The sequence below is a fragment of the Ammospiza nelsoni genome, chromosome 1 (assembly GCF_027579445.1).
Source record: "Ammospiza nelsoni isolate bAmmNel1 chromosome 1, bAmmNel1.pri, whole genome shotgun sequence".
Lineage (NCBI taxonomy): Eukaryota > Metazoa > Chordata > Aves > Passeriformes > Passerellidae > Ammospiza > Ammospiza nelsoni.
The window spans coordinates 110,581,938-110,596,016 of record NC_080633.1 but is presented as its reverse complement, the minus strand read 5'-3'; the positions used below and the strand labels follow the sequence as shown (position 1 = coordinate 110,596,016).

Genomic DNA, 14,079 nt, shown 5'->3' with positions numbered 1-14,079 from the left:
TCTGCTGCTACCAAAGAATTGGGTGGGTTCTGTTAGGTCCCTGAAAAGGGCTTTTCACATTAAACCACTCAAATATGAGGCAGAGCCATCTTGTCTATAAAGAGTTATTTCAGTCGTAGGGAAATAACTTCAGAAGCAAATGAGCCTTGGACATCTGTTTTGTTGGGGGTTTTTTCCTGGTACAATTTCCACACTAGAAACGCTCACACATGGCTGTGCATATGTTGTTTAATCTCTTAAATTGCAATTATGATCAAAAAATGAGGAAGGAAGTCTATGACTAGGAGAGCAAAGCAGGGGGGGAGGTAGGCATATGGGATAGACTGATATTCTTGATTTCTCCTTCATGGAATAGATGTCATCTGTCATTCCCCCTAGCCTGGAAAAAATTATATCAAAGGGATATGCTTCATCTGTAATGATGAGATCACCTTTTCTGCTCCCCAGGGAGCTGATGATGGTGAAAGACGTTTGTTTTCCTCAAGAGCCTGGCAAATACATTCTAACAAACAGCAAAAACAAAGGTGGGAAAAGATACCCAAGGGAATCCAGACATGGTCTGTCATAGCTGAATGACACAAGTGGCTATTTGAACTGCTGGGATATGTGGATTTGCCCTTTCTGGTTCTGGTTATGTTTGTTCTCAAGTTTCAGGTGGCTCTTTCCTCTCAAGTAAGATGCAGGAATGAGCTGAACAATTTTGAAAGGTTACTTCAGCTTAAACACCTTGCACTTGACCGGTCAGCTGTTCAAATAAAGTTACTTTAATGTTTTCCAATACATAGTCTTATAAGTTCAGTCTCAAGAGATTTGATGTGATTTGAAGTATTGTCTTCATTGGAGGAAGACCAAATTTTTTATTATTATTTTGCAGGTTGCTTCAGGTGAATGCAATGAAGACACTGAAGTTTACAACATTACCCTTAGTACTGGGGATGAGCTCACTTTAATGGGGCAAGCAGAAATCCTTTATGCAAAATCTTCTAAGGAGAAGTCACGGCTCAACACCATCTTCAAAAAAATCGGGAAGCTTAATTCAATTAGTAAGCTAGGCAGAGGCAAAATGCCCTGCCTCATCTGCATGAACCACAGAACCAACGAGAGCATCAGTCTCCCTTTCCAGTGTAAGGGCAAGTTCAGCACCCGCAGCCCGCTGGAGGTGCAGATGCAGGAAGGCGAGCACACAATTCGCAATATAGTAGAAAAAACCAGGCTGCCTGTGAACGTGACTGTGCCAAGTCCTACACCAAGAAACCCTTATGACCTGCATTTCATCCGTGAGGGGCACAGGTACAAGTTTGTCAACATTCAGACCAAGACTGTGGTAGTTTGCTGCGTGCTTCGTGGAAACAAAATCATTCCCATGCATTTTCCCTTGCACTTGACACTTCCGAAATTTATTCTACCCGATAGCGTGGTGAAGGGGGAGCTGTGGCACGAGCCCCTCATCCAGCACTGGTTTAACATATGCCAGGAGCAGTTTGACATAGACGAGTACTCGCGTGCCGTGCGGGATGTGAAGACTGACTGGAACGACGACTGCAAGAGCCCGAAGAAGAGCCGGTGCGCGGGGCACAGCCACGTGCCCAGCTCCCTCAGCTACGCACGGGACGAGCTCACGCAGTCCTTCCACCGGCTCTCCGTCTGCGTCTACGGCAACAACCTGCATGGGAACAGCGAGGTGAACCTCCACGGCTGCAGGGACTTGTGTAACGAGTGGGCCCTGTTCTCTCACGACGCTCTTCAGTACCAGGAGTCCGGGGACAGTGGCAGTGATTACCTTTTCCCTGAAGTTAGCGAAGAATCCATGTTTCTGCCCACGAAACCGGAGCTTCCTTACGAAGAGCTCTGGTTGGACCAAGGGTCTGGAAAGGGTGGTGATCAGCCTCTCTCGTGCTCGCTAAGTGAGAAGAGCAAGTGTGACAACTACAGAGGATCCTTCCGATCAAAGTGTGGCACCGCGCCTCTTCCTGTGCCTGCAACTATCGGAACAACCACAAAGTCTTCAGATGTTTCCCTACCTCCACCTCCAGTGCCTCCCAAATCAGAAGCAGTAAGTCAGGGTTATTTATGTTTGTTTGCTTGTTTCCTTTTTTAGGTGGTGAAGCGTCTGCATGCAGATCTTTTTAGGGAATACTTGGTGGAGGGGGGAAGGGCACATACAGGGCAAGGGAACAGTCAGACTTGGCAAGATGTGCCACTTCAGCTAGTTTCCTACTGTGTGTAAGTCATGTCTTAAAAATCAGAGGAGTATATTTAATATTACTGATCTAATAGCTTAATCCTGATACTTTCAGATGATATTTATTTTGGGTTTCTTCCTCACACAAACAAGGTCTAAGAATTGCTGAGTCACTTCATTCTCTTGCTTTCCACATCATCTCTCCATGTCACCTCTATGTTTTCTCATATCTTCTGTGGCCAGAGTGTATAGGGCATGACCCGCTTGGCAGTGCCTCAGATTGCTTTAGTGTGTCTTCAATTAACAGGCTCTGATAATGAGAACAGCTAGAATTTTTACAGATTTTAAGGAGAAATTGTCTTCTCTATTGTGACCCTGTAGCAAATTTTGAAGAACACTGTGTCATTGTCCCCAAGGAAACTTTATCAAACTAGACCTGAACTAATTGCTCTGTACTGCTTATTGAAAGAAAATATGTTTAAATAGGAGCTCTGCAGAATTGATAAATGAGCCTTTTAGAGGACTCAGTTGTAAACAGACCATGTTTCCTGGCCTAAGGTCTTTAATGAAAACTCATGGAAGAAATCACTTCTCCAAACCTGAAATGTCATGGAGACTTAGGAGGGAAAAATGCAAATGTATTTTATCAACAGGACCTTTTGCAGGCTGGCTGGAGAATCCACTCATTATCTGGAGTCTTGATATAATCCTAAGCATTATTTAAGAAAAAAAAAAAAAAGAAAAGAAAGTAAGGAAGAAGATTCCTGCAGGAAAGAGTGTCTAGGAGTCTTTAGCAAAATGTCAGTGATACATATATCACGTGAATCTTGATGTATATCATTATTTAACAAATTTGTTTTGCAAGGGTTTTTCTGGAATTAAAAAAATACCATTCCACTTGCAAGTCTTATAGTGATTTCAAGAGCATGGCTGTACAGTAAATTAAGAATAATTTGAGACCAAGCTGCAGCAAAACATGATGATCCCATACCTTTCCTATTGCCATCTAACAGTCCAGTAGCATTGGCTGTAGCCTTGCCCTCATGAGTCGGGTCACAGCCTGGTTGAAAGCTAAGATGCGTTCATTCATGCTGCAGTGGATTTCTGTGGAGATGCCCCTGGCCAGGCTCTGCAGTGCCTGGGGAGGTGCAGAGAGGAGAGAGGAGGAGGACACCAGGCAGGCACAAAATGCCCAGCTACAGCCCTTGGACTGTGCCACCAAAACTTCCCCAAAAAGCAAATGCAGGAGCTAGAGCCGCCAGGGAAGGCAAGACATTGTGTCTTCTCAGCAAAGTGTTTATGTGCAGTGTTAAGTGCAGGAACCCAAGAGCACTTCCTTGCCTCTGAGGTCAGGTATGCACTGACACTTTGTCCAGACTCTTGGACAAGTGCCCAGCAGCACCATGTGGAGGTGAGGCTCCCTGGCAGCCTACACTGGCGTTAACTGGAGTGGGGCTGGTCCCGCCCTCCTCCACCTCCTCCTCCTCCTCCTTTCCCAGACACATCGTCCTGGCTTCCCTTTTGTGCTGGCTCTGGCACTCCTGTGCCTGGGCAGGCGGCCAGGTCTGGATCTGGAAAATGATTCGTTTCCTGCTGATTTGTGTGAGCTGAACTGCTTCTGCACAGGGTCAGAGGAGTGCTGCAGTGTTGGGGGTGGGTGGTGGGGGAGGAAGGCTGTCCCTGCAGCCCTTGTGGCATGCCTGCGACATGAGGGTCTCACCCCTGAGCTGTGGGCACTGGGAGAGCTGTGGAGCACCTGCAGAGCATCATTGTGGACCCTCATACCTGGGGAATCCCCATGAGTCCCTTCTGGAGACAGCAGGGTGACACTTGGGGTAGATGCATATCCCAAGTGTCACTCTGATAGACACTTTAGTGTTATTTTGGAAAATGTGCAATTTTGTCATGTGTGTCTTACATTACTGAGGTAATGTGTGAGTGCTGTCAGCAATGTCAGCGTAGCTTTCTAGCCATTTTGGAGAAATAACTTCTGCTGAAGATATTAGCTGAAATTTAGAGGTGGGCAGGGGGTGTAACCCCGTTAAAAATAAAACAAAACTAAAAACCTACATTTTCATGGATTATAATAATTTAGACTTGCTTTTATGGCTTCCTGGAACAGCTTTGGAGTATCAGTGACCTACAGAATTCATCTGTGGGCTGGGGCTGAGGAGATGTTTGCAGGGTTTCCATGTAGGTATTTATAGAGTAAGTAGATCTCAGGAGCTGCTGGTTTAGTCATCACTCCCTCTAGAATGATATTCCATAGCATTTCTGTGTAAAGGTTGGCTGGCAATTGTATTTTTGCACTAAATTTAAAATGTGTGTCCAGGAGCTGTTTGCAGGATGGGAAAGGACATGTGGGTATTTCAGAAGCTGTTCTGGTTTTCTTCTCTCCAGCAGGATGAAGCATTGTGATACATTATGTGTATTTTCTAAATACCTTTCAGAAAATAAAAGTAGCATGCAGGCAGAAGGCAGAGTAGGGGGGAATAACCTCTGAATTAAGGCCTGTAAATTACTGATTTCTTCATTCCCCAAACACTAATTTGCATAAGATCAGAAGCTGTTTTCCTGATTGATACAAAGCACATCCCTAATGGAGAGCGCCGGAAGCTCGGGCTCCTGCGGGCGAGGAGTGTGGAACTGCTCTGTGTTACACTCACAGACAGGCTGGTGACAGGCAGCTTTTATCCAGGCAGCCTCAGAGCTGGTCACTGCAGTGGGCACCTGTGATGCCCACATTCAGCAGTGGCACCCCAGGGCCCAGGTGCTGCTGGCAGGGCTTGGGCTGGCAGCAAGGAAAAGGAGCAGAGGTCTTAAAATCAACGTAGCACCTCACGCACCTCATGGAAACAGGTCACCATCCCTCGGTCACGGGTAGGAGGGTTGGAGCATGAGAGAGCTCAATGTCAAATACAAGTTTCAGGTTGTGCAGTGTAAGTGTTTTTTATCTGTACCTGACAGCCATGTGACATTTAGTGCTTCCAGGGTAAAGAGTATTTCCAGCTAAGAGCAGCAGCCATCGAGGTCATTGTCCTGTCACACCGTGGCTGTTCCACTCATCTCCTGCATTTATTTCATTGCCATTCTCTTGGACCTAGTGAGCATGGCTTTCCTGAAGCTTCCCCTTGCTCTTGTCAGTTATTAATAATCTGCAAAATCTCTCCTTTTTATTCCTCTGCTGGCTTTCCTGGGGGCTGTATGTGGCAGCTGTAATTGTGATTTTGTGACAGGGACCAATTGGGACTGCACACAGGTATTATTTATGGCTTCATTCTCATCTGCAATCTGGGTCAAGCAAGGGAGTTTGGCATAGTTTGTTATGCCAGCACCTTTGAATTCCTCAGTCTTCCAGGAAAGAAAAGCTTTAAGCCTTTGACCATCTGCTGTGCTCCAAGAGCTCCCCTGAATGGTCTCTCCAACCCCATGGATATATATATTCAATAGCATTCACTATTAACTTTGCCTATTCTGACTTAGGGGGAGAAAAAGTCTTCAGTTGAAGAATTTTATGCCTGAATTCAATAACAAACATGAATAAAATTGATTCATTTTTTCCCCTTTCCTTGAAAGAGCAAATAAGATCCCTTAGAACAAGATTTATTTCAGTGTTTTATGCTGACGGGCATTTCCTGTAATTTTGACTTGTTTTGAATTAGGGAAAAAATGTACTACAATGTCCTAGTCCCCAGTTTTCCATTTCACTGAAGTACTAAATGTGTTGTTGCATTTTGAAAGCACTGAAGTGGATTGCAAAAGGTTCCACATTTATTTTGTTTTAAATAAATTAAATCACTTTAATTGCTAATTATGTGTTGCAGAACTGCTAAGATAACTTTTAGCTCTGCATTGTTGTAAAATTTAAAAATAAACTTCAGCTTTCAAACACAAAAATAATTTCTTTTTTTCTGATGCATCTAAGACTGTTTCAGACAAGGAGAACATAGAGGTCTCCTCCTGCCCAGGGGCAGGTGGTGAATCGTTAAAAATCCTGCCTGGCAGCCGAATTCTCAGCAGCCTTCTCACCTCTAGCCCTACTAAATAAAGTTGCTCTCCCAAATATGTCCTGATGAGATTAAGTCCTTAATTCCATCATATTTTTTATGGGGATGGATCCTGACATTTTGCTCCTACACAGGCACACCACAGTAAGTTTCAGGTGATAGTGCTACAGCTGTGTATTTTAAGCTGTGAGGTTGTCTGGCTGCACAGAGCAGACCTGTCAGCTGGGTGTACACCTTTCCACTTGGACATTTTGGACAGCCTTATCCTGCACTGCTTTGGCAGCTACAGATGGACTGAAGCTCCTAGTTTGAACCCAGAAGCTGGTAAATATTAGATGAATGTACTATTCCTGAGGGAGGGAGTCTGGGAATCATCTTAGAGTTGGATGACTGACTGTCACTGGTGAAGTAAGTCAGGAAACATCAAACATTGAGATATTTTCATTACATAAGCTTGGTTTGTTACATCTAAGTAAGCAACACTAATGAAGTTTAGGTGTAATGATGAAGTTTAGGTGTAATGAATTGCTCCTTACAGAATGTATAATGTCAGGAACAGTCTGTCTGATTTTATGTGTTACTGGAAGGTTCTTTTACACGGTTTCATTGTTGCTACTTTTTGAAAGAGTGGCTATCAAACTGCTGAAATGTGCCCTAAAAAAGATTGCTGGTAGTTCTACCAGTGGCAAAGCGTTCTTTTGGACTTCCTTGACAGATACACACTGTTGCGAACGTATATACTTTTTCATTTCTCCCTTCTCCTCCCTATTTAATTATTTCCTTTCAAAGAATAAGGCAGAACCAGATGTGCTTCATCTGGTTGAGGCTGCTGTTGCCCAGATTTTCTTGCTTGCTTACATGTTCTTCTTTTGTGCAGGTGAAAGAGGAATGCAGGCTCCTCAACGCTCCCCCGGTGCCGCCACGGAGCTCAAAGCCGTCCTCCACCAGCCCTTCCATCCCTCCTCGCACAGCGAAGCCTGCCCGACAGCAGACCCGCTCTCCCAGCCCCACTCTGTCCTACTACTCTTCAGGACTGCACAACATGTATGTGGTTGAGCTGTGGGAGCACCGTGCTAGCACTTTCTGAGAAAGTTAAATTTAGCAGTGTTCTTTTCGAAGGCACTTGTTTCTAAGGCACAGCGCGGTGTCAGACTTGCAGTAAAACAGGCTTAACTGTCAAGTTGTTATTAAAGATTGAAAAGGAAAGAAAGCTCCAGCCAAAACTATATTTTACTAGATAGGACATAGCAGTTTATACTAAACACCTGCATGCACTGCTAGAGGTAATATCACTTGTAGGTGACATAGGCTGTCTAGTTAAGAGATCATGTGTAGTTCTGCATGTTTCTTGAAAGGTTTGAATCTTCAAACCAGACCACCTCAAAGCTAGTTTTTGGGTGGGATTTCAGTGCTGCACGCAGTGCAGCCAGCTCTGATAATCAGGGACACAGAAAGAGTGGGGTAATGCAGAAATGTGTTGTGCTAACTGCATGGACACCTACAGGGTGGATGTGATGGAGGACAGAAAGACCAGCAGACACCGAGTGCTAAGTGAGGTGTAGCAGAGGGAGGCCATACAGCTTCCACATCAAACACACTTCAGCACAAACCCAACCCACAGTCCAGATAATCCACCCAGGCTTGATGAAAGTTGACAGTAAATTCTGAATTATGTGGCTGCACAGCTTTTCTTAGTGGTACAGTGTCTTTCCTTCAGCTTTAGAAAGTATATTCATCTTCTGAAGCCTCACCTCCTTTTTGCCTTGGATGTCTTCTTGCCATTATTTTTGGTACCCCTTCAATGACACAATGCAACCTGTGTGGATATTATAAATTCATCCAAAAAATCACTGAATTAATTTCAGCCTGGATGCAGTTGGAATAATAACTTAGGCTGAAATTGCCTTACTAAGTCGTACTGCACATTTGCAGCTTAGTGTTGTGGATCTGGCAATGATCACTCTAAATCAAGGCTGCTTGCTTATTTTATGAAAGCCTGTTGGGTAGTTCTGTCAAGGTCTACTCCACAGGAGGCTGAACACAAGACCTCCCAGCTTTAGGGGCCCACCAAATGCTGCTTTCTCTCTTTGTAGCAAAGAATACATCTGCCTTTCAAAAAACTAGGAAAACAGAAGTGAAGTTTCTCAGGAATGCAGAAAGTTACAGTGAAATGGGGGTCAGTCTTTTCTCCCAACTAACAAGCAATAAAATGAGGAAAAAAGGCCTCAAGTTGCACCAGGGGAGGTTTAGATTGGATGTTAGGAAAAATTTCTTCATGGAAAGGGCTGTCAAGCATTAGACCAGGCTGCTCAGGGAAGTGTTGAAGTCACTGGAAGTGTTCAAAAAAAGTGTAGATGTGTCACCTGGGGACATGGTTTAGTGTGTACTTGGCAGTGCTGGATTAAGGGTTGGATTGATGATCTTAGAGGTCTTTTCCAACCTAAATAATCCTGTGATTCTATGAAAAGAAAGCCTTGACTTTCACAGTATTTGCATGAAATTCATCTCCAGCTGGGTCCAGACCAGGTGTCTCCATTTTTGTAGAGCTGACCTGGTGTTGCAGAGGAAGCTACTAGAAAATTGCTATTGTGCAGATTAACCAGATTGCTTTGCCATTTATATCAATAAACTTGTTTTCTGGATCATGAAGGGTTGCAGACAGCATTTTAAACAGAAACTAAGTCAGTATGATTTGTCCTTATCTGTCTCTAAAAATGCCTGATACCTGACTTCAGCTGTATTTGAGGCTTGTCTTGCATCCTTTCACTCTGAGTCCCAGGCAGTTCATTTTAGTGGAGGCCAAATAAGGAAGCACTTTGAAAGTGTTAAAATGTTTTCAGAAATTCCATTAATCTTTGAACTCAATAAATGTTCCAGTTCTAGTATGGAATTAGAGAACAGAAACGAGATCAATCAATTTAATTGCTCTGCATTGTTTGTTGTTTACAACACCTCACTGACTATTGTCTCAGCTTGATGGCTTGGTTTGTGAAAAATGATTTGCACTGTGTGCAATACACCAGTTGGCCTTTAAGCAGCCAGAAATAACTAGTTGATGGTGTATGCCTGTTGAGGGGGCAAAACTCCATGTCTCATATTGAAAACATCCAGCTGCTTTACCTATCAGACTTGTATTAGTGACATAAACAGAGGAAAAGTTTGGAAGGCACAGAATGGAGACTGAGAGATGGTTAGAAAGAGGGAAAACAGTATTTGTTGGGACAGATATTTTCCAGTGATGTAGATTAGGACTGTTTTTACACATCTGCACTTTGTATTTGATCTGGGCAAGTCCAGATTGGCCTCTCTGATCCACTGTAAGCACACAAGGAAGTAATTTTGTGTCAATCCATTGAAAACTGTGCTGTTTTTTTGATAGCTCTATTGATCCATTTTGATAGCTTGATCAATTCTCAAGCAGTGTTCACTGAGCTGTCATGGGGTGACTACTGAGTTTTTACTTGAGTAGTTAGTTTTCAGGAGAGAGAGACAAGTCATTAAAGCAATTTTTTTCAGCTGTTGGTTTCTCTCTGTTGTGTTGAGTAAGGATTTTATAAGTCCGCTAATTGTTTTTCCAGTGTTCTGGTTTAGTTGGCTAAAATTCCAAAGATCAGCACAGATCTTTCAGATTTTCTTGTAGAAGGTGGCATAAAATCAGCAAACATTTGCTTTTGATAACAGATTGTGTGCTTTTGTTGTCATCTCCATTTCTTGGGGACACTTGGATATAAACCATCAGCTCCCTTGGACAGGCTGAGCTTAGTTCACCACCTAGAAGTGGATCAAGGGTAACTTTCTTTAGGTGCCTTTGAAGAGCAAGTGTTTAACATCAAAGCTTTTGAAAGATCCAGACACACCAACAAGTTACTCTGGGTAAGCTTAAAGCCTGATCCTTCAGCACATCCAGCCAGGTCTGCTTATCCTTCCAGCTAAAACTCTTCCTTTGGCCATGAGCATTGACTCACTCCATGTCTCTGTACTCTGCACTGGTTCACATGGCCTAGGGCAGTGCTGACCTGCCCTCATATGAGCTTTTGCATACCATGACACATCTGTGGTATAAATATAGAGAAGTGCTGGATTAGAACATCTTTCTGGTGTATGTGAGAGTGTTTGTTATCCATGGTGGTGTCCCTCAGAAATTCAACAGTGAAAAACTGAGTATTTGTGAGATGACACAGAACTGAATTGAGGCATCAACTTTTTTATGAGTTTGAAAAACAAGACATGGGGCTTTTGGGTATATCAGCATCTTGTCAGGCTTGTAAGAATGGGTGAAGGAACTGTCAATACATTAATTCAAGCATGTTAATTCAAATGTGAAAAGTTCTGCTGGAGGAAAGAAGATTCTTTCCTTGTGGTGGTCACCTTCTATTAGATTTATGAGTTCATCGAAATGCCAATTTTTTTCTTACTAATGACATCCTTTCTGCTTTGTTCTTTAAGTAATGTCACAGAGAGCGACAACACCAACCTGACTGAGAGCACACCTGTTTCCTGCTACCCATGTAACATGATGAAAACTGAATCCAAAGAGCCTGACAGCACAATGCCTTTGGGAAGCCCCTCAGCTGAAGCCCTGCCTTCAAGGTTATCTTGGCCAAACCATTTTTCAGGAACTGCTGAAGGCCTGAATAGGAGTGATTTCCTGCTTGATCCAAGCAGGAGCTACAGTTACCCCAGACAGAAGACTCCAGGTACGCCAAAGAGAAACTGTCCAGCACCTTTGACTTTTGACTTCGATGGATGTGAGCTCCCAACAGGGTACTCCCCGCTGACTCCAACAGAGCTCACAAACACCATCTCCAGCTGTCCAAAGTCAGCAAGTTACTCTCTAGACTGCACTGATGAGAAAACTCTGGGAGTCAGCAACACAAAGCAGAGCCATTCGTGTCCTGCCTTACCTCCTCGGGCACCGAAGCCAAGCGAAGATAAGACAGTTACAGACATGTGTCCCTTGCCACTGAAAATAGATGGTGCCGAGGAGGAATCAAAAGCTGGCTCTCCAGCCGTCTTGGAAGATCAGTATCTGGCTAAAAAGGGCATGCAGGATACGTTCTCTGTGTCTTACCCCTTCTCATCTCCCCTCCACCTCCAGTTAGCGCCAAGGTCTTGTGGGGATGGCTCTCCCTGGCAGCCACCCACAGACCTTTCTGGACTCTCCATAGAGGAAGTGTCTAAGTCGTTGAGGTTTATTGGTCTGTCAGAAGATGTCATATCATTTTTTGTCACAGAGAAGATTGATGGCAATTTATTGGTTCAGCTTACAGAAGAAATCCTATCAGAAGACTTCAAGCTAAGCAAATTGCAGGTTAAGAAAATATTACAGTTCATTAATGGCTGGCGGCCCAAGATGTGATGCTGGCTAGTTTTTAGTGAAACTGTACTTGATACATTTGAGCTAATACATCACTTCCTGATTTTTTGCACTAAAAATCCTTCTTGTAAATAGTAGTAGAAAAATTCTTACTATGCAGATAAACATTTTTCAGTGGTGAATGGACTTTTTTTTTCTATGTCAATAATAAAGGTAGAGAATCTGCAGAGGTGTGCCTTTGTGCATCCCTGAACATTCAACAGCTGCTAAAAACAGGACACTAAGGGAACTTTGACTCCATAGTCTGTTAAGACTTAGTCGTATTTATTACTGAACGATTTGATGCTGAAAGACACACACCAATCCAGTTTACAGTTTTGTGTTAACTGCAAAAAAAAATATTTCTTACAGGATTATTTCTGTTCACATAATATTTGGCAACATGCTGTGACTTGCAGATATACAAAAGCATTGGTTTTGACACTACATCTGAAAATGTTATGAATTGCTGTGAAGTGCCACTAATACACTATTCTTGCAGCATTATTTTTATTAACAGTATCTTCCTGATTATCTGTAACGTGGATGCATTTTCCATGTTACTTTGAGCAAAAAAGAGTTAAATGTTTTTAAACCAAGAGTCAAGCTTAGCTCGTTGCCCAGAGGGGAGGGAGAAGGGGGATTTTCTACTGAGCCACTCTGCCCTGGCCAATTAAAAGTTTATGACCTGTAGATTTCAAAAGTTGCTTTTGTAGTTGGATGACTGGAGTAAATAGCATGACTTCTGGTTGTGCAGCTTTCTCATGGGAAAAGCAATTCAGTGCACAGGCTCTTTTCTCAGCAGATCCTGCCTGCTGCAGCAGCCTGCTAGCACAGCCCTTGCAGGAGCCCTGCTGTGGTGAAAGGTAACAACTCCTTGTGTTTCTTCTGCTGCTGTTCTGATTGTCTGAAAATGTGCTTGGTCTGCTCTCCTGTTCCTGTGGTCAGACCTGTGTGGGAAGGTGACAGTGCTCCTGTGTCATGCCTTTGAAATGAAGTGCTGGCAAGGTGGGAGGGATCGGAAACAGAGCATGGCATGCTGCTGAGAATGGGCTGAGGGAGCTTTTGGGCCGTGCCACAGGAAATGCCTGTGATCTTTTCAGTTCACCTGACTTGTTTGCAGTGGGCTAGGGCGATGTGGGTGTCAAAGTGGGAGGGGTGTAGCATCAAAGGCTGTGCTAATTCAGTTGCCCAGCTGCAAAAACTCACTGCAGTACATGTCACATGGAAGCAGCAGTTAAAAGGGAGCACAGAGATGGTGAGTGGGCATTACTCTGCCCCCTGAGACATCTCAAATTTAACTGCTCAAAGGGCTAGGAGTAGCATTAACTTTTGATCATCCTTTGTGGATTTCTTGTAGTTGATAGAGCTCTCTGAAATGTGTCTAAATAACCCCAGGATCCCCCTGCCTTTATATACTGGATTTGTGGAGGTCCTCAGGAAACAGTCTGTGGTATCCCTTCCTCCTCAGTGCACATGCTCAGGATCCTCAGAGCTAGGAATGCTAGAGGAACTTCACCTTCACTTACTGCTGAGCAGAGCCCTGGCCAAGAGAACACTATCACCTGCCTTGCTTACCTTTTTGATGTGTTAAAAAATATCTCCATTGGTAGGGCATGTAGTTGGGAGCATCAAGAGAGAATACAGAGCAGAGACAAAAATGCTAGAGTTGCCTGTTTTCTCAACCATATTGACTCATTAAAGAGAATTTATTAGCAAATAGAGCTGTCTGTTGTTGGGACACATTTCATGTCATGTTGCCATGCTGAAGCCAAGATGCATTATTTGTCTTCCAGTAATGCAAACCACCAGTTCCCACCTAGAAAGCAAAGCCCAGTTGTTGTGGGTACTATAGAGCCAATAAATATCCCAGTAGAAAATCCCCCAAGAGTTTATAATCCTATTTTTTGTAATCTATTGACTTTAAGCAACAGATCAATATTTTTCTCCAAATGCTTGTTAATTAGCATTCTAAAATATTTTAGCTTCAAATAAGACTAGAGCAAATTCAGATACTGTTTAGATGTGTATACTTGTTGGTAGACCACATGCAAGTCAAAACCAACTGCCTTTTAAACCTCACTGTGTCAAATGAGTGTTCAAATATGAAAGGGCCAAATCTTTAATGTCAGGTACCTTGTTTTGCTCAGCTTGTTAATTCCAGGTAAAAAAATCCAAAATATCTCAAAAAAAAAAAAAAAAAAAAAAAACAAAACTACAATCTGGATAATATTAACACAATAACAACCCCAGAATATTAACATCCCTGAGAAAGTAGTCTTCTTTCACTGTGGATTCATACCTATTCTATTATCTCTGCTTACCTGCTTGAGGTGGTTATTCTTGCAAAGAGACTGGTGGAATTTGCATTCATGACCATGCTGCATTAACATCCCATGTGCATAAACCAAAATAGAAGTGGCTCACAGAAAGGCCTAGAAATGTGCATTGATTGCAGAAGCTGATCCTGTGTGCCAAAGTACAGCTAAAACCTCTAACTGCAGACTTGCTATTGATGGCCTTCCAGTTGTCTC

At 43.3% G+C, this 14,079-nt stretch overlaps 1 protein-coding gene across 1 annotated transcript in view; it reads left to right on the top strand.

The window, feature by feature from the left end:
* The window catches only part of GAREM1 (GRB2 associated regulator of MAPK1 subtype 1), a 99,626-nt gene extending 85,866 nt beyond the window's left edge, over positions 1-13,760 (top strand). Inside the window, exons 4-6 of the mRNA XM_059474450.1 lie at positions 875-2,053; positions 7,067-7,233; positions 10,636-13,760. Coding sequence (XP_059330433.1) covers positions 875-2,053; positions 7,067-7,233; positions 10,636-11,548 — 2,259 coding nt within the window. The 3' untranslated portion in view covers positions 11,549-13,760. The remainder of the gene's footprint in view (positions 1-874; positions 2,054-7,066; positions 7,234-10,635) is intronic.
* The last annotated feature ends 319 nt before the right edge of the window (positions 13,761-14,079 follow it).